Raw genomic sequence first — 20,827 nt, forward strand, 5'->3', positions numbered from 1 at the left:
TTAATGTCCTTGGCACTTAGACTAATGGCTAATTATTTCAATTGAAGACAAAGGTATACTATACTATATACATACTATTAAGTATTAAATATGTCTTCGTAGAAACCTCTACGATTCGTAGCAGCCCACGTAGCTTCGCAGCACTTGAGTCTGAAAGGCCCTTCGCTGGATTCTTGAGTTTTTTTCGTAGTTATGAGTAGGTATTTCTGGCGTGGCCTTGGCCTTTCCAGTTCCATTTCTATTCTTATTCTTTTATCTGCCGAACACGCAAAATTATAATTGGTAAGTATTTAATTGTAGCGTTCTATTCTCGGTTAGACAAGAATTCATTATACAAAATTCTCGATAGGTACTCTACGACTAACCGCGGTATTCGGAAAACAAGATCCGTTCTAGAGAAGAGAACGATACGATATGTACTAGATACCAACTAATTTAGATTTCAACTAGATATATTTTGCAGCTCAATTTGGGCAACCAATGTCACTTTTACGTTAAATGGTCGTTTTAAGGTCGTTTCAAAATCGTTTTGATGTCTGAAAATGCATAACGAGACGTTTTAGAAAATCGTCCAAGTGTATCTCCAGAATCGCGGAAAAGTCAAATTTGACAAGTTATATCTTAAAAATATCGTTATCGTATCTTGGCGATGTCTACAAGATATCTAATAGATGTCTATTACAAAATCCGAATCGGGCAGTAAATAGGTACTTCGTCAGGAGGCTTAGCCAAGATGACAATCATTGGAAGGTACAAAACGCCAGTCGAACATAAACAATGTGCGTATGGAAATAGTCACTTGAGTATTCGTACTATACGTTGCATCCGTTATCCCGATACATTGTATTTCAATGTAATGTGTCATTCTATGGAACTTGCTAACTATGTAAACAAATTCACTAGTAAATTTCAACATTCAGAGACAATTTCCATATGGCGGTTTGTTTACATAGTTAGCAAGTTCCATAAAATTACACTTTAGGTTCTATTGTCATCTTAGCTAGGCCCCCATATGGATTCCGATTAAGTAAGGATAATATTAATTTGGTATGTAAGGCTGGCCAGTCTGGCATAGTGTACCTAATTTATGGCTTATTTGCTTAGGTGCTCTCTATTTACCAGTCAGCTCAGAGCAGACATTGGGGTGGTTCTTTTCCTGGGTTTCTGATTAAAAAAGCTCAAATCCCACACTTAAAATTTTACACTACTTCCATAATTTTTTTAGGAATTTAAATTTACTTTACCTTTTGCAAATTCGCAAATTCTGATTATTTTGTATTGCATATGTATTTATAATTAGACATATTTCCTCTACCCCATAGGATATCCTATCCATTATAAGAGATTAATGTCTCGTTGGGCATCTCTAAGCACATGCCCTCTGCAGCAGGAGCCCGATTCTCATATAACAACTTGATGGTTTTGATACGACCTTGAAGATCACGCTGATAAGTGCATGCGAAATGAAGTGAAAGGAGAAAAGTATAATCAAAGCTATAAAAAATATTTAATTAGAATAGATCCCCAGGTACAGTCAGCAGCAGAAGTTGCTAAGCGGGCGAAGTGTTCAAAATTACCTTGACACGCTCCTGTTCTCCTAACAATAAAGTCGCGTCAAAATCATTTTGAACACCTTGCCCGCTTAGCAACTTCTGCTGCTGACTGTACCCTGTACCACAGTACGGTAGAACATTACTGTACTACTAGTACGGTAGGAACGTTACAGCTTTAGCTTATTAGTTATTAGTCGTTAACCTACAGTGCGGCGGCTGGAGTGGTAAGTACTTACGCCAAATTAATCTTGCGAGCCTACTCAAGTAGTAGTCTTGGTTGAGTAATAATCGTGCTTGGAATACAGTTAGGGCAACCTGCGCGTCCTGCGCCCTGGTCATTCATTCCCACTTTCACAGGTATTCCTGTATTACGGGAAATAGGGTCAAGTATTATTTGTTTCAACCTCCTGACGACCGGGTTTCAAAAGCCAGCTTAATTTTAAATGTCAAATTGACAAAGAACTTAAGTGTAGGAGTGGGTCGTCAGGAGAATAAAGAAATTAACCATTTGACCGCCAAAGACTCAACTGACGCTCGCGGCTACAGCCCAATCAAAAGTCAATGTCAAGTCAGCGCGGCTAAAGTCAACCTTCGTGGATTCAAACAAGGTTCACCATGATGCGCCGCATGCCATAGGCATGGCGTTAAGGCTCCGTTAACGATTCTAGAGCCAAGATCTAAAATTGATAGATTTAGTCGTTGAAATTGTACTCCTTTTGTTACGTAATATCTAAATAACAAGTATTGGTTTCTATTAACACGTCTTCTCATCTTGCCTTTTAATAATAAGGTCCCGAGCGTGCGTCACCGGCAATATATGACGAGAAGGGGCAGTTTTTAAAAATTCATCAAAAAATTATAGTTATAAATTATAAAAAATGATGTATAAGAACAATTTCAGGAAATGCTGTAGATTGTTTAAATATCAAAATTACGTTGAAATTAAGTCGATTTTAACGAAAAATGTTCACTTGTTTTGAAGTAATTTCTGGTGAAAATTGATTTCGTCTAACTTTCATTTACTCTTGTTCAATATCATATAACAAAAATGTAGTCTATGCAAGTTAGAGTACAGGATATGTGTAATACAAAATTACCATTTTTAGCAGTCCAAACTTTACGAAATTTACAAATAAGATCGACTAAATCAGTGCTTTACGCGCGTTTACCTAAACGTCCATCAGAAAAAAAATCATTACTAATTTAGTGAGTCAGTTTTCAAAAAAATGGTCTGTACAAATGCAAGATAAGAAGACGTGCTAATAGATACCAGTACTTGTTGTTTCTATTACGTAACAAAAGGTGGACAATTTCATCGACTCAATCTATCAATTTTACATTTTTGCGACTAAAATCGATACCGGCCTCTTAAACGGGTGTCCTTGTTTACCACTCGGCATTCGTGCAAGTGAAGACTTGATCAAGAGAATCGTTCCAAAATTAAACTAAAAGCGCAACGAATCCTTCGAAGTGGTCGAAATTCCACTTGTTAACCACTCGCTACGCTCGCGCTTTTTTTACAGACAATTTATGTATACCTAGTGCCTTACCTAAATTGTTTACTATTATGAAGTTATAATTACGAGGGCAGAATAATGAAACAAATCTTACGAAGCCAATAAGTTTTTATTAAACCACTTATTTTTACTTTAGCACTGGACAGTTTATAAACACTCCGTAAAAAACATACCTAATGCTACTCTCACACTCGCGCTATAGCCTCAACATACTTCGCTTCTCGATCAAATCGATACTAAAATTAAGATGTACAAATGAGTGTGGAGATAGCACTTTCATCAAATTGGGGTAACAGACTAACTAGCACGATCGCATTAATATCATCTCTACATGCTAAAGTCGGCTCAATTTGCAAACCTCGTAATTGCATTAACCCTTTAACCGCCAGAGTCTGATATAAAAGACATTACATATCCAGCTCATTTCGCCACAGTCTGATAAATAAGACAAAGATCTGATTTGGTTTTTACATTTATAACTCCCGTAACTATGCCAACCTTACTCTGCCTGGTAAAATTACTGTCGGTGGCGACACGAGCACGCTCGATCAAAAATTGCTGGCGGTTAAAAGGACATTAGGGATTTGCTACTTTATTCACTAATACATTAAGTTGCAAATCTCGTAACTCCTCCGGAGGAATTTGCGACGTCAGCCGACAAAACGCGATCATACTACTTAGCCAGGATATAACGAATTTTGTACATTTGTACAATAAATAGGCACAATTTTAAATGATCACTGATCAGTCATATCCTTACCAGTTTTTCTACAAAAATATCTCAAGTTATAATAGCTATGTACATGTATTTTCGAAAATTAACAATTTCTTGTGATGTGTTGTATTGCACCATATACTTACAATGTTATATTGAGTTGTATAATCCTCCCTTTCTAACGTGAACACGTCACACATAAAAATATTGAACGGTTCATACTTCCAATCAGTCAAATTTAAGCTGCCTTTCCACTGGGGTGGAGATGAGAGGAGCCGTGCGGGGATCAACCAATACAATTGGTTGTAATCCAGCGGGGCGGAAACGAAACCAATCATATTGGTTGCTTCTCGCAACCTTGCATCAGTCGATAGGCAGCCTTAGGGTTTATAAGCCAGAACACACCCAACAAAAGCACAAACGAAGTTATAAGACGCAAGACCGAAATGCAGAGAAGATTTGTGCATAATCCTTTGCGATCGTATCTATTTTCTCGGAAACGTTCGTATTTGTCATGCTACTTCAGTCAACCTCAACACTTTTTGTACTAAGTTTGACTGAAACAGCATAACACGATCGTGCGTTTCCGTGATAATACGACGGTAAAAGATTATGCACTACATCTGTACCTTTCTACATGTCGAATTGTAATAGACATCTAATACATCAAATAGGTGGTGTGATATCGTTAAAAGTTAAAAATATTTCACTCCACCAGTAAAACATCAATATTTTATTTGGGAGTCGGCTAAGTAAATCTGCTCTTACTATTTGGCTGTTTCGAGAGGTATTTAGTAGTATTGAGTAGATTTACACAGAAACCCTCCAGTGTCATTTCCACTTTAATATGACCTTCGCATAGACCACCATAGAACTACCATCGAAATACACTTGACGTACAATACATTCATATGGAGTAAGGAATATATTTCTAGATAAATAACAACAATATTCAAACACATTGTCAAAAATAGTCTATATACATTCAGCAGCCGAAGTTGCTAAGCGGGCGAGGTGTTCAAAGCTACCTTGATATCTAGATATTAGAAATGTAGTTAACATTAGTAAAGATGCAGGCGATTTCTAATAATTGGATCATAGATGTAAGTAAAATGAGGTAGATATGGTACCAGGCGCACGATCGTGAGCCATTAAATATAGGTTACGGAACCTATATTGAGTTAGTCGTATGGCCTATTATGGGTGACGCTAACGTGTCAAGTTGTCACAATCGTTGGATCAGGTTGGATCATTTAGTTTTGCCAACTGTCACACATCTACATAATTGGATCGAGACATTATCTTTTGCGTAAAGTTGACTTGCTATTATGCAAACTAGGTCACCAGATGTCACTATAAAATTGGTACAATTTAAAGGCACGAATACAACATTAAGAAGGTTGCATATACCTCGTATGTCAAGACCTTTCTTTATTCATAATGTTGTCACATGGTTGTAACCATAGCAACTGTTATTTACTGTCAGAAAAAACAAGTTCAGAATCACGACATCATTACTTATGTATTTATTTTGTGTGTGTGTGTGTGTGTGTACGGAGCTACAGAGCTTGGCTAAAAATTACCGGGAATTGTAAGATCCTGAGATGACCAAAGGTAAAAAGAACAATTCCAAAGAGAATCAGAAGCTGCAAGTTTTAACACCTAGTCTTTTACTATTTTGTATAACTACCGAATTGAAAACAATAAACATACTTGCTCTAATATAAAGTACAGTGTATGTTTATTTATTTATTTTGATTTTATTATTTTAAAACCTTTTCCACGTAATATTAGGTCTACTTGAGTACTTTCGTACGTCGTAATTGTGTACTTTCGTCCTACATAATAATATTAGGACTAATTGGATCAAACAAAAAAAAACAACGGGTTGCACTCCGGGAGTGCCGGCAGGAGTGAAAACTCAACGACATTGTAACTCAGAATATTAATAACAGCGCCATCTAGTGCAAAATGCCTGCAGCACTATGTATAATTGAGGTTAACGCCATCTAGCGTTGTTTCGTCGCATTACTTGAAACCCCTAAGCACATCACTGTGAGTACTAGAGTTATATTAATACCAGTTTGAGGGATATTAATACCAGTTTGAGGGAAACTCACTAGATGGCATTTAAATCAACGTCTTACCTGTTACGAGTTTAACATTTTTTCTCCATCACAAAGTGCTCAGCGCCGCTAAAGAAGTTTTCACTTCAAAAATTTATTTGTAAACCACCCAAGTAGACATAATATTATGTAGGATGAAAGTACACAATACGGATGCTTTTGTAAATGTGCACGCACACATACACAGTTAGTTTCGGATCCAAATTATAGATAGCGCTTTGAAATGAGTTTCCATAAAATGCTTCAAGAGGGCTCTCTTTTCCTAATATTCTTACTTTACTCTTTGCTTGATACGCTCTTATCCTCTTAACAATAAAGTCGCGTCAAGATCATTTTGAACACCTGGCCCGCTTAACAACTTCTGCTGCTGACAGTACATTTTAACCGCGGGATTGAAAGTGACGGACACCGTTTTATCACGCTGTCACGTAGACAAGAACGACCATCATATCTGTACTGCCGGGCTAGCACATGATTCGCGCGAGATACTACTATCCGTCCCTCGTTAATTAACATAGAAAAAAACGGGCCTGCTGAGCACCAAAATTGAACACTTCAATTTAAGGAGGCATGACACAACATACTAGTCACAAAATGTGACTTAATTTGTATAAAGAATTTACTTTCCTTATAACTATAAGTTGACATATATTATTACTAGCCTCGCCCGCGATTTCGCCCGAGTAGAAGTCGTTCTAAAACATTTCTTAATGTGTAATCACTCCTCCTTCAAATTTCTATCCTTGAATCACGGTAATATTTCGAGCTTTAAGCAGCCGATTTGTATTTCACCCGAATATCTTTGGGCAAAATTTTGTTTAATATTTAGATAACTCATCATCTTCCTCGCGTTGTCCCGGCATTTTGCCACGGCTCATGGTAGCCTGGGGTCCGCTTGGCAACTAATCCCAGTAATAGGCGTGGGCACTAGTTTTTACGAAAGCGACTGCCATCTGACCTTCCAACCCAGAGTAAACTAGGCCCGTATTGTGATTAGTCCACCGAAAAAGCGACTGGAATATCAAATAATATTTCGTAGTCGTACACAAGTTCCGCAAACTCATTGGTACGAGCCGGGGTTCGAACCCGCGACCTCCGGATTGCAAGTCGCACGCTCTTACCGCTAGGCCACCAGCGCTTCTTTTTTTTCAATATTTAGATAACTAATCTTACATACAATTATCTACCTACTTGTGATGTATAACACTAATGATTTAAAAAAATGCGAAAACGCACAAAAAAAGTATTACAACGAATATCAAAGCATACTTATAGTTCGTTTTTTTAGCATTAGAAATAAGGTAAACAATCTTGATGTGTCTTTTAATTGAAAAACACATTTTAAAAGTTACGGCAAATATGTAACAATTATGAATATAATACGATCATTTATATTCTTCTGCTTTCATAAGTAATAGTTCCTGATTTTTAAAAAGCGTTTTTCAATTAAAAGACATGTCAAGATCGCTTACCTTCTTTCAAGTTCTTTCTAATGCTAAAAAAACGAACTATAGTATCTCAAACGAAGATGAATACTAGTACTATAATACAATCACAATATATCAAGACAAGTATAAATTAGCTGCATTTATTAAGTACAACCAATTATGCAGCCTCTCCGTGTCAAATAATAAAAGATTGTGTCGTTCTTCGAAAAAAGGGGCCTTTTGTTACTGTAGCAAGCTATTATTGACGTAAGTAATTAAATATAAATGCGACACTGCAATGTAAGCGCGAATCGCAAGATCCTTTTCCTTGAGAATGACGCAATCTTAAAAACCATAGTTATTGACACACCAACATACATACAAGCAATTTCAATAAATAATACAAAGTTGCACGGGAAACACATCTTAACTTTATATTAGCAACTAATCTAACAGGTACTTCGTAGTCAGGCACCGTGTGATGTTCGAGTAAAACTTAAGAGGCCAGTATCGATTTTAGTTGCAAAAATGTAAAATTGATAGATTTAGTCGATGAATTTGTCCACCTTTTGTTACGTAATAGAAATAACAAGTACCTACTGGTATCTATTAGCACGTCTTCTTATCTTGCATTTGTACAGATCATTTTTTTGAAAACTGACTCACTAAATTAGTAATTTTTTTTTCTGAGGGACGTTTAAGTAAACGCGCGTAAAGCACTGATTTAGTCGATCTTATTTGTAAATTTGGTGAAGTTTGGACTGCTAAAAATGGTAATTTTGTATTACACATATCCTGTGCTCCAACTTTCATAGACTACATTTTTAGGGTTCCGTAGCCAAATGGCAAAAAACGGAACCCTTATAGATTCGTCATGTCTGTCTGTCTGTCCGTCTGTCCGTGTATGTCACAGTCACTTTTCTCCGAAACTATAAGAACTATACTGTTGAAACTTGGTAAGTAGATGTATTCTGTGAACCACATTAAGATTTTCACACAAAAATAGAAAAAAAAAACAATAAATTTTTGGGGTTCCCTATACTTAGAACTGAAACTCAAAATTTTTTTTTCATCAAACCTATACGTGTGGGGTATCTTATCTATGGATAGGTCTTCAAAAATGATATTGAGGTTTCTAATATCATTTTTTAGGGTTCCGTAGCCAAATGGCAAAAAACGGAACCCTTATAGATTCGTCATGTCTGTCTGTCTGTCTGTCCGTCTGTCCGTCTGTCTGTCCGTCCGTATGTCACAGCCACTTTTCTCCGAAACTATAAGAACTATACTGTTGAAACTTGGTAAGTAGATGTATTCTGTGAACCGCATTAAGATTTTCACACAAAAATAGAAAAAAAACAATAAATTTTTGGGGTTCCCCATACTTCGAACTGAAACTCAAAAATTTTTTTTTCATCAAACCCATACGTGTGGGGTAAGGTGAGTTCGACTAAGATCGGACACCGGGTAAGATCGTATGATTCAAATTTCTGCCTGTTGCGGGGCTTTTTTTTAATGCTGGCAAGGTGATGCAATGCCCGGGACAAAACAGCGCATTGCATCACCTTGCCAGCATTAAAAAAAAGCCCCGCAACAGGCAGAAATTTGAATCATACGATCTTACCCGGTGTCCCGGTGTCCTTATCTTAGTCGAACTCACCTTATCTATGGATAGGTCTTCAAAAATGATATTGAGGTTTCTAATATAATTTTTTCTAAACTGAATAGTTTGCGCGAGAGACACTTCCAAAGTGGTAAAATGTGTCCCCCCCCCCCCCCCCCCCCTGTAACTTCTAAAATAACAGAATGATAAAACTAAAAAAAATATATGATGTACATTACCGTGTAAACTTCCACCGAAAATTGGTTTGAACGAGATCTAGTAAGTAGTTTTTTTTAATACGTCATAAATCGCCTAAATACGGAACCCTTCATGGGCGAGTCCGACTCGCACTTGGCCGCTTTTTGTTATATGATATTGAACAAGAGTAAATGAAAGTTAAACGAAATCAATTTTTACCAGAAATTACTTCAAAACAAGTGAATATTTTTCGTGAAAATCGACATAATTTCAACGTAATTTTGATACTTAAACAATCTACAATACTGCCTGAAACTGTTCTTATAAATATTTTTTTTATAATTTACCACTATAATTTTTTTATGAATTTTTAAAAACTGCCCCTTCTCGTCATATATTGCCGGTGACGCACGCTCGGGACCTCATTATTAAAAGGCAAGATGAAAAGACGTGCTAATAGAAACCAATACTTGTTATTTAGATATTACGTAACAAAAGGAGTACAATTTCAACGACTAAATCTATCAATTTTACATTTTGGCTCTAAAATCGATAACGGGCTCTTAAATACAATGGCGATATAAATTTAAAACCGTTTAATGTCATACAAACGCAGCTGCATACATTAGAAAGATAGTGAAGATATAAAATCTAATCCATCCGTCCACATCCATCAAATAAGATGTTCAATTGTTCATCATTGTTTTGAGATCACAAGTCTTCAAATTATGCAAAATTAACAGTTTCGAATGATTCACGGTTAGTTTCACTAGACTTATATCGACAAGATGCATGTAACTGCGTCGAAATATCGGGAGCTCGAAAACAATACAAAAGGTAATCACGGTTCATATCCCGGTCGATATGTCTATGTAATAATTACTCATTTGTTCACATCGATCGTAATGTATTCGCGTAGTTAATAGTTACTCAATTTACTCATTTCTACAGGGTGCCATTTGAGTCGTGATCAGTAATATGTTTTTCTAACTCCATAAACAATGAGCAATTTAATGCCCCTATTCTTACTAAAAACAGACAAGATTTTTTTATTTTTTCGTTTATTTTTTGTCATTTATTTTACTTTTACAAGTGGATTTAGGATATTACAACGGCTTATAAGATATTTAAATTAGTAAATTGAATCGCCTCTTTGAATCGGAACTGTCATTGACATCAATTTTGTCATTTGTCCCAGTTAGAAATAATATTTACTTAATTTTTCATTTGAAATATTTTACAAAGCTGTTTAAATACCACATTGCCACTTGTAAAAGTAAAATAAATGACAAAAAAAAATCTTGTCTGTTTTTAGTAAGAGTAGGGGCATTAAATTGCTCGTTGTTTATGGAGTTAGAAAAACATATTACTGATCACGGCTCAAATGGCACCCTGTATTGTGTTGATTTTAGAAGACAATAACATACTTATAAACAGTCGGTCTATAACAGGGGTAATTTAGTCAACATTACATAATATAAATGGTGAACTTATTGATGCAAATCGCATTGGGAAATCCGTATATAATGGAAGCTCGACGGTGGCAAATAAGCGTGTGACCCGCCTAATGTTAAGCAGCCAACGCAGTCCATGGGCACTTTTTATCTTTACGGAATATTTTTTACGCTGAATAATGGAATCTTTACCTTGGTATGTGAAACATTCCACCTTCAATGTGTGGAACAATTTTGACCAAATGAGATGAATGTTTGTTGTGGTATTTTTATTGAATTCCGTTAACTTCGGGGTATGGATAAGTCTTAAAGGCAACGTATATCTTTGTAATATTGTTTTAGTTTATGATGTCGTAACTATAATGGTCGTATTTGCATGCTAAAATAGAGACGGAACACGTAAACCGAGAACGGTAACCAAACTGTTACTTTGACATAAAACAACATCGTGCCAATTTTAGGCAAGTCATATTTACTCGAACTTAATGGCACGCTCGAGAAACGACAAACCTTTATATACAGTGTATCTTCTGAAAAAACTTATCTTTATACAGGGTGCTTCCTGTAACAGGAGCAATAAATTAAACTGTAGGCTGTACTCCTCAAACTGACCAACATTTGTTTAGCAACTTTTGAAAATAACTCATGTTTTGATTTTTATTACACTTTAAAGTTTATTCTAAGACGCAATGTATTGCAAATTTTGTTATGTTTAAAGCGTGACAAGCAACGTCAAACACACTGATGTCAGCGTACATTGAAGGCAATATTTTTTTTGTATGAAAAAGAGGAAGTCTAAAGGATTCATATTTTTTTAAAGTTGCTGAACAAATGTTGGTCAGTTTGAGGAGTACAACCTTTAGTTTAATTTATTGCTCCTGTTACAGGAAGCACCCTGTATTATTATAATTAACATTCCAGTTTACTTGCATTTAATGAGACTATCTAAAGATTCCAAAAGTCTATTTCGGTTGGAAAGGGCAAGGCGGGGCCGGGCGGTGCGGCCGCGGCGGAGAAGTTTCATGCACCACGTCATAAAATCGTGCATTGCTATAAACCGTGTCGCCGATCTCTGAGTAGATGTTATTGGAGGCGTCATTCGGCACGTCGTCGGCATGACTATCATTACCGTGCGACGTCGAATCGCTGCTGAAACTGTCACCCGAATACAATGAATAATTGTATTTCCCATCGAAATAATTATTGGTGTTATCAGATTCGCAGAATTTTTGCAGTTTCTCATTTTCGTCCTCGTTTTCGGGTACAAAGGTGTTCTTGTCATAGTTGCTTGTAAGTTTTGAATAAAATTCTTCGGGTTTTGAGATAAACTGCTGCTGTGCGGGATTGGCGTAGTTCCCGTAGGCAGGCGCGGCTGACGTCGACGGACCATCATTCACATTGTGAATTGCGTAAATTTTTTCGCTGTTTGTGTTTTTCGATCTAAGATTGAGGGATTCTGAGATTTTATCATCTAGGGATATGTCTCTTAGAGCCTCGGCGGAAGCATTCTCCTCTGATAACGTGTTTGAATACGTATTATTTGGTGGCAATCCGTAGGGGGCTACGTTTGAACTATGCGAGTGCAGCCCGTTAGGTATAGCAGTATTGTTAGGAAGCACACCATAGTTGGCACTCGACTTTGGAGCCGTTCCATAGTTATAATTATTGGGGACAGCTCCATATCGATTATAACTAGAATTATTTGGAAGCGTCGCGCTGCCGGTATTAGGAACTAAACTAGAGCTACTCTGATAGGCGGGTGTGTTGTTATAAATATTTTCTACGGTAGAACTAGTAGATGATGTATAATTATTCGAGTATTTATGAGATTCCTGAGTGTGTACAGTACTGAATTCACCTTGTAAATTATAGTTCGGTCGTGTTTGAGTCGGCGGTGTGGCGGTCCAGCATTGGGAAGTGTCGAAAGGGTCCGGTTCACTTAGTGACTGAGACACAGATAGGTTATCTAGAGATTTGGCTCCGGAGAGATTCGCGCTTTGGGTTCGGGGGGATTGTGAGAAGCTCGGTAGACTGTCTGTGCTTGGCTCACCCCAGTCTGCTAATCGATCTGGAAGAAAAAACGAATTTTATACTTAATACCCCCACTCTGATTCGTTTATTTTGGTTCATAGGTCGTCCAATTATCCAACTTGGAAATATCACAAGCATCATGGGCATCTTTGCACCGGAAACGAGAGGGAGTTTGTTGACTAAATTGTAAAATTTTATTGTTTTCTATCCCTAATGTTTTCATAATAACTACTGTTTTGTTTACTGAACACATTCACTGCGTAGCGACCGCTGGCAGTGTATGTGTTAACACTGCTATTATTTTTTGTGCTAATAGGGAGTATTACTGCAATGTTTTATCGCCAGAGTGCGGCAGTAGCGCCTTTAGTAAACCATAGAGTAACTTATACATACTGATGTACCTTAAACTGTTTTTTGACAAGTTTTCACAGACAATCAAAAATATGACATTGATACATCAAGGCGGTTTGTTTACAAAGGGCCTACTGGGAAACGCGAAATCGAAACTCTGCTATCTGCCCCTTTATCACACGAATATGCAAGAGTGATAGAGAGGTTAGATAAAATGTCGACTCTCTCGTTTGCGGTAGACCCATAGATTGTGACTTATTGTGAGAGTGGCGCCCCCTACGCAGAGTTTCGCATAATATTCCCTATTGTGTATCATCAGCTTCGATCAACACGGGCTTCCGACACGTCGGAAGGGATAGGCCCAAGCGATATCTTGACATTCAAATCATTCTGCCATTTTTCGCGGGGGGGAACGTGCACACAGTCGCACTTATCACACACTTACATACATAATCCAATCTGTAATGACGACACAAATACATAGAAAATGACACACGTCAAAGACAAATCTTGCCAACCTCGATCTCTTTTTGTGTACGGACGAGTCACAAGTGTGACAACACGCACACTAACACATTTTCGTCAAGAGATGAGAAGTCGGATTTGTTGCTCGACCGATCCGCAATTTGTACTGGGCGAGAAAAATCGATAAATCCAGCAATTACATGAGACTAAAATATAATAATCGTGTTTAAATGTAATTAAACGTATGACATGTAAAAAAAATATTACATGTGAAATGTAACACCTTTTTGTAAATTTGATGTCCTCGACCTCTTTTTACAACATAAAACCGAGTAATTAGGCATTTTTTCTGCTGCTGTGTTCACTCGCGCGTCTGGACTCGATCTAGTTAAAAATCCGAGCGCAACTAGTTTTATTACCCGCGCTAGATCAGTTGATCTTGTACCTAGGCAGAGGGGAAATAGTGCGAATGCCGCATCCCTTCCGTGTTGATCGAAGATCATCAGTATGAAACTTACTGGCTTCAGGCACATCAATAGGCTCGTCCAATATAGAGAGGATGTTCGAGATCGCGGAGGCGGGCACGCTCATCCGCGTCGCCGGCGGCATGTCCAAGTCGATCAGGAGGTCTGTTCTCACTGCAAATAATAAAATAGTTATTTTCGATACAAGTGCGAAAAAGAGGAATATTATTCGCACGTGTATCGAACAAAGTTTTACAGTACATATGGCACTTTAAAGTTTCGACATACGCACGAAAAGTGCTATTTTACGCACTAGTGCGGAAAAGCAGCCCCATATGTACTGTAATAGTTATTTTCGATACAAGTGCGAAAGAGGAAATTCGAAACGAGTGGCGGTAAATTAAAACACGACCGAAGGGAGTGTTTTAAATCGACACGAGTTGCGAATTACTTATTCTCACGTGTATCGAACAACGTTTTACAGTACATATGGCACTTTAAAGTTTCGACATACGCACGAAAAGTGCTATTTTACGCACTAGTGCGGAAAAGCAGCCCCATATGTACTGTAAAACTACATTTGAAAGGTCTTCAAAAACTCCGGCTAGCAACGTTCAGGTTACGTGATATTCAAATGAAGTTTATAATAAATAAATGGTCCAAAAGATCATATTGATTTGAAAACCTTTTTTACAGTACATATTATGGTCCTATTTTCCCGCACTAGTGCGTAAAATAGTTTTTCGTGCGATGTCAAGATGCGATGCTGCGATGTGCGAGTTTTTGGGATACTTCACAACACAATTCTAAAAACGGTGTATTTTTTATAATGCGCGTCTGCGCGCCACACTTTGGCTGCTTGAGCAAGCCTACGATTGTCATAATAAGCTGTAGTTGAACTGATTGCTTCCGTCATTGCTCACGCGTGTTACATATACCTAACATTGTTCGTCTAAAAGAACCAACGTGCCTTGAGATGAATCGTCGAATACTTGATATGATTTGGCGTTCTACCATCCATAACGGTGTCAAAATGTTCGAAGATAACCGCCTCACAAGCTTAGACATAAAACGCTTACAAAAAACGAGACCTAAGGCTCCTACGTATACACGGTCAACGCAGCTGGCCAACTTTATTGTCACGCGTGCAATAGAGTATTTAAGAGCAAGTTCGGCCTGGCCAGCCACATTAGGGCTGACACTAGACAACTTCCATAATATTTATTTACTATGTATATGATTTGTTGAACTTAAAATCTACCTACAGAACATAACCAGAGCCCGGAATTCTCGTAGTATTTTTGAGCTGGCATAGGGACTTCTCGTTTATCGCCTTCCGATTATACATATGTATATCGATAAATGCAGAATACAATATGTAAAATATGATTACGAGTAGAAGTAAAAACAACGTGCAGTCTTATCACATTATAATTTATAAGAAACATATACCTAAATAAAAATAAAAATTATAATATTTTATTGTTTTTTCCTAAAAACTGGCATCCAAAGGTTATCTCGAAGAGATCGCTCATTCGCGATAAGACTGCAAGTTGTTTACTTCTACTCGTAATCATATTTTACATATTGTATTCTGTATTTATCGATATACATATGTATAATCGGAAGTCGATAAATGAGAAGTCCCTATGACAGCTCAAAAATGCTACGAGAATTCCGGGCTCTGATTATAACCAACGTACCTTGGGACAAACTCTTGGAATGCACCGCTCGCTCTAACTTCTCCAACGCTAACGGGCGATCATTGGTCAGCTTGTTGTAGTAGTACTGTTTGCTGCCGGCGTTCGCTGCCCGTGTGCTCGGCGGTTGTCTCGACTCGATCGTTTGTCGCTTGTTTCGTAGTACCACTGCCGAGTCGTCTGATGCGAACGGCGATGTTGCGCTTTGAGCTGGCAGAAATAAATGTGACGTTATCTATGAAAAGGGACCTTATTGTCGATGGCGCTTACGCCATTATTAACGATGCTCCGATATAAATACAATGCCGCGCGACGCTGTGCGGCGTAAGCGCCATCGACAATAAGGTCCCTTTTCATAGATAATGCCCCAAATGTATTTATCTCAAAAATGGACGGTAAAGTCGACGTTGCCGGTTAAAAAATAGGTCGCGGAGTGCGTATAGTTTATGGTCAGTCAAAAAATTAAAAAGTTAAAGACATTGCAGCCTCGATTTCGGGACTGCAATGTTGCATATAGCAGGTCAAGCAGATCTTGTCAGTAGAAAAAGGCGGCAAATTTGAAAAATGCGGGCCCGAAGGGAAATCGTCCCATAGAAAATATAATTTCGCGCCTTTTTTTACTGACAGGATTTGCTTGACCAGCTATACAAATTTCATTATTTGTCGAGTTCCAAACTTTTTAAAAGTTGAAATGGCCATATCAAATGAAGGCATACGTCCATTAAACAGCCAAACAGATGATCAGTACTTATTATTATAATGTTGGTAGCGCGACTATTTACGTGTCTCAAATAGGTTGGCGTATTTTCAGCAGAAAAATACAGTTCTATTTTTTTTTAAAGGCGGCAAAGCAAATCTTTTTAATAGTTTTACTTTTTTCTGTGCAAATTAGAACGTTGCTTTGTAAAATATTACTATTTCTTGCACCATTTTTGAGAAAAGCACTATATATGACTCGGCTGGAAGGCTACTTGCTGGCTTCAGATTCTATTAAACGAACTCCCAAGGTCGTCCGTTTAAAACGAATCCTCAGCCAGCAAGTAGCTACTTCCGAGCCTCAACAATAATGTACTATTTATACCGACATTTTACATAATGTACATTTTACATACCTAGTGTAATACATATTTGACAATTCGGTGTTGGTCATCAAAAACAATTATTTTGCGGTTACAAAACCACTGTATTTGAGTTGACCGCAATTTGTACATTAAATTGGATAATTTTCCTTAAGCAAACACGGAAAAAGGGGGCTTAAAAAGTACCTACACGTTATGCCAATAGATTTCGAATTATAGATATCTCCCATATGCCAGAATAGGGAATATTTTTATATTAAAATACCTATACCGGGAGCACACCCTAGTCAGAATTACAATTCACTCATGAATGTTAATGAATACCCTCTATATTCGTAAAGATAAACCTCTGCCCCAAGGATAACCAGCGCAATATACTCTGAAAAAGGTACTCTTTGGATTATTCTTCAATTTACATTTGAACTCTATTAGGTCGTATTAGGTAGGTAGGTATTAGGTAGGACTTGTGCTTGGAAAAGGCGTTAACGTAATAGTCACAGCGTGATAAAATCCCCACTTAGTCATAGATTAGCGATTTGCACCACTAACTGCGTCATATAAGCGGCAATAGCTAATACTCGTATAATATAACGCGCGCTGGTGGCCTAGCCGTAAGAGCGTGCAACTTGCAATCCGGAGGTCGCGGGTTCGAACCCCGGCTCGTACCAATGAGTTTTTCGGAACTTATGTACGAAATATCATTTGATATTTACCAGTCGCTTTTCGGTGAAGGAAAACATCGTGAGGAAACCGGACTAATCCCAATACGGGCCTAGTTTACCCTCTGGGTTGGAAGGTCAGATGGTATATAGTCGCTTTCGGAAAAACTAGTGCCCACGCCAATTACTGGGATTAGTTGCCAAAGCGGACCCCAAGCTCCCATGAGCCGTGGCAAAATGCCGGGACAACGCGAGGAAGATGATGATGAGCTAATAGAATATAACAACGCTACCATGTTGCACATTACGAGTAGTAAAGCCATGTGATGGCATTCATAAAACCACAGATTAATTGGTTGTATTGGACGAGTAAAGTCAAAGACAAATATTCGTGTTGCTAATGTTGTCTAAAGTTGATTATTGCTAATTCAGTTATGGCATACGAGTATACATATGGCATAATATGTGGACGTAGTTTAGCGAAAAGATTCTATCCTCAAAAATGTGTCATTTGAATTAAATTATTTGTATCTATGAATTAGTAAAATTTAAGGAAAATAGCTTCAGGAACATTGTTTCTACTCTTATGAGCAGGCATCGGAGTTTTTATCGCATGGTAAGACTAATAGCAAGCTATGGAGTCGACATTTGCCATAAATGTAAACTCTTATTCATACTCATACTCATTTACATATTTCATTTATCTTAAAATGCCTTTAGAGCGGTCGGTCGTGTATATTATCTTAGTCGAATTATATATAAAAATATTTTTCTATTACATTATGAATTCATAACTTCAATTATTTTAACATACAACTACTTATACAAACTACATCGCTGCGAAAGACCTAATGTCATGTAGGTACTGACCGCTGATAAAAATGATTAGTATTTGTCATGTGTCAATCACTGGTGATTGCAAACGTAGTAGTTATTTATATCTGTAAGTGGTAAATACGTTGTGGAATATTCCATAATTAATTATTATGCCTAACCCAGAAATAGCTGCAATTTTGGCATGGATAGAGCCATACAACGATTTACAATATGACTATGAAAAATCTGCTATAGTGTGCTTGAGTTGTGAAGTACAACTCACCCAATTAAAACATACATTTATTTTAAAACATATCTGTGTCATATCATCATTAAACTCATATACGTAGTAACTATTTAGTAATCGAGAACAGATTACTAAATAGTTACTACATATTAAATAAAATTAATCATGAGTATGAGTATGAATAAGAGTTTACATTTATGGCAAATGTCGACTCCATAGCTTGCTATTAGTCTTACCATGCGATAAAAACTCCGATGCTTATGAGGAATATCTGGACATGTAATAATACATTGTGCAACATAGGGCGTAAGTTAAATAATGCAAACGAGAGTAAGTTAAATCGCGACGGCTTGCCGGAGCGATTTATAGACTCGAGTTTGCAATATTATTACGCCCCGAGTTACACGCAATGTTTTTCATCAGTTTCATCACACTTGCGATACAAAAATGAAGTATAAAGACAAAAAACTGTTAATTATGGTACTAGAAACTTCATTACTCTCTAGGGAAAACGCTTTTTCTATTACTCCCGCTAAGCCTGCGTACAATTCCACATTTACTGAGCGAGTGTGATGAAAATAATTTTAATTGTTGATGTTCCTAAAATTTGCATACTAAATGGCTGAATATTGTTACCTGCTATTCACAATAAGGGCACCTTGTACATACATATTCTTGCGAATAAATTATTCTATTATATTCTAATGATATTTCTTTTTGACAGAAAGATCAAATTATATTGATATATTCCCGTGAGTCATTTTCCTTAAATTACGACGAACGATTTTCTTACACATCTTATACAATCAATGGTTGTTCTATAATAGGTATCTAAGTAAGTGCTATTACTCAATGTAAAACTCATCTGATTGTTTCTTGACAATGTTAATTATAAGTACCTACATAGTATCAGTTCTCATTCGATTGATTTACATTTAGGTTGCGCAATTAATCTAGGTTGTGTTGGTGTTGTTATTTATCACACTGATCCAAAATGAGGATCGCGTGTAAACACTTCAAATGTATGTTTAACAGAGATTCTGATAATTGCTTTAATTCTACTAATATTAAGTATAAAATGCGAATATTTGTCTGTACGCTTAAGTGCGCCGTTGTTTTATGCGATAAACGCAGCGTTAAACGCGATGCGTTTGCCGCTCACCATTTTACATAAGATAATCTAATGAACATTGTTTACGCGGTAAATGCATTGTCATTATCCCTACATTCCGTTGATCGCATGCGTTCACCGCTGCGTTTATCGCATAAAACAACCTCGCGTTTTAAACCGCTGGGCCGATTTAAACCATATTTGATATGGAGATGTCTAGAGACCCGGGAAAGGACATAGGAGACGACATAGGATAGTTTTTATCGCAGAAATCATCCTCAAACCTCAAAGAGGGTGAAAAAGTGTAGATTGTTTACTATGGAAGTATTAATTCTACTCAGACTTAATCGCGGACATATGCATCCGTTGAACATTGAATAATTTTACGGTTTAGACTCACTTGTTTTAAGTCACTCGCGCATCCGTATTTTTTTACAAATACATCTATCCATCATCTTGCAGCAAACAGTTGATGTCGTTTAATTAATTCCCTACTACCAATCTAACAAGAAACGACGTTTACATAAACTATGCACAGAGAACAATGTATTTGATTGACTTCACACGAGATAGTAGGAACACGAAATTCCCTCATTAAAGTTCTACGCTAATAATTAGAAAACCTTCAATATGACTATAAAAAAGATTCCAAGGGTGAGTCGTCTTATACGTTATACGTTACAATCGTATAAAAGATTTATAAAGTAGAATAGATGACCCAGGATCCTCAGGAAAAGGGGAGTGCTCAATTTCTTTGTCAATGTTCTTTTTGACCATCAAACTTAAAGTTAAAACAATTTAAAACTCTACAGAGCTGAAGTATTTTCAAATTCATTATTCAAAGAAGATTCCAATAAACAAACTGCCGGTAAAGATAAGAGGTTTTTCGTCAGACTACGGAACCATAAAAACCCTCCAAGCAGAATGAACGACAAAAACTCCACTGTTCCAACAGTTATTATAATTGATCTGCTACCGTAACTAATTAAATTTTACTTTCATAACGAAAGTGAAATGTATGCGTTGGCCAAACACTGCAAACATTCTACGATTAGGTACATACTGTCAAACAGTTGAAACTCTAATCACCATACAACCATGTCAAAGTGGTTTTATAAATAAAATCGTAAGGTAATCTTAGGTACGGGTATATTAGGTATACCTCGACCGTTTAATTAAATGAAGCTGTTGGAAAGAAGTAATTATAGTCAGTAAGACTGTGGTTGCCAAGTTGATCGAGCCTTTTTTTTAAACTAATTTTAGTCCCATAGCTCAGTTCTGCTAGAAAATCACCACGCAGCTTTATTAACAACA

The 20,827-nt window shown here is 37.1% G+C and overlaps 1 protein-coding gene and 1 long non-coding RNA gene across 2 annotated transcripts in view; one reads left to right on the forward strand and one right to left on the reverse strand.

Moving 5' to 3' along the window:
- Positions 1–8,442: 8,442 nt before the first annotated feature.
- LOC134649220 (uncharacterized) lies at positions 8,443–9,078 on the forward strand. The gene is made up of 2 exons (XR_010096939.1): positions 8,443–8,558; positions 9,032–9,078. It is a non-coding gene; the product is annotated as an uncharacterized LOC134649220 (long non-coding RNA).
- Positions 9,079–11,522: 2,444 nt separating this feature from the next.
- Positions 11,523–20,827, reverse strand: part of LOC134649077 (activated Cdc42 kinase Ack) — a 28,201-nt gene continuing 18,896 nt past the window's right edge. The window contains exons 8-10 of the mRNA XM_063503793.1: positions 15,605–15,811; positions 13,956–14,075; positions 11,523–12,658 (exon numbers count right to left, since the gene is read on the reverse strand). Coding sequence (XP_063359863.1) covers positions 11,553–12,658; positions 13,956–14,075; positions 15,605–15,811 — 1,433 coding nt within the window. The 3' untranslated portion in view covers positions 11,523–11,552. The remainder of the gene's footprint in view (positions 12,659–13,955; positions 14,076–15,604; positions 15,812–20,827) is intronic.

This window comes from Cydia amplana, chromosome 6, assembly GCF_948474715.1.
Source record: "Cydia amplana chromosome 6, ilCydAmpl1.1, whole genome shotgun sequence".
Lineage (NCBI taxonomy): Eukaryota > Metazoa > Arthropoda > Insecta > Lepidoptera > Tortricidae > Cydia > Cydia amplana.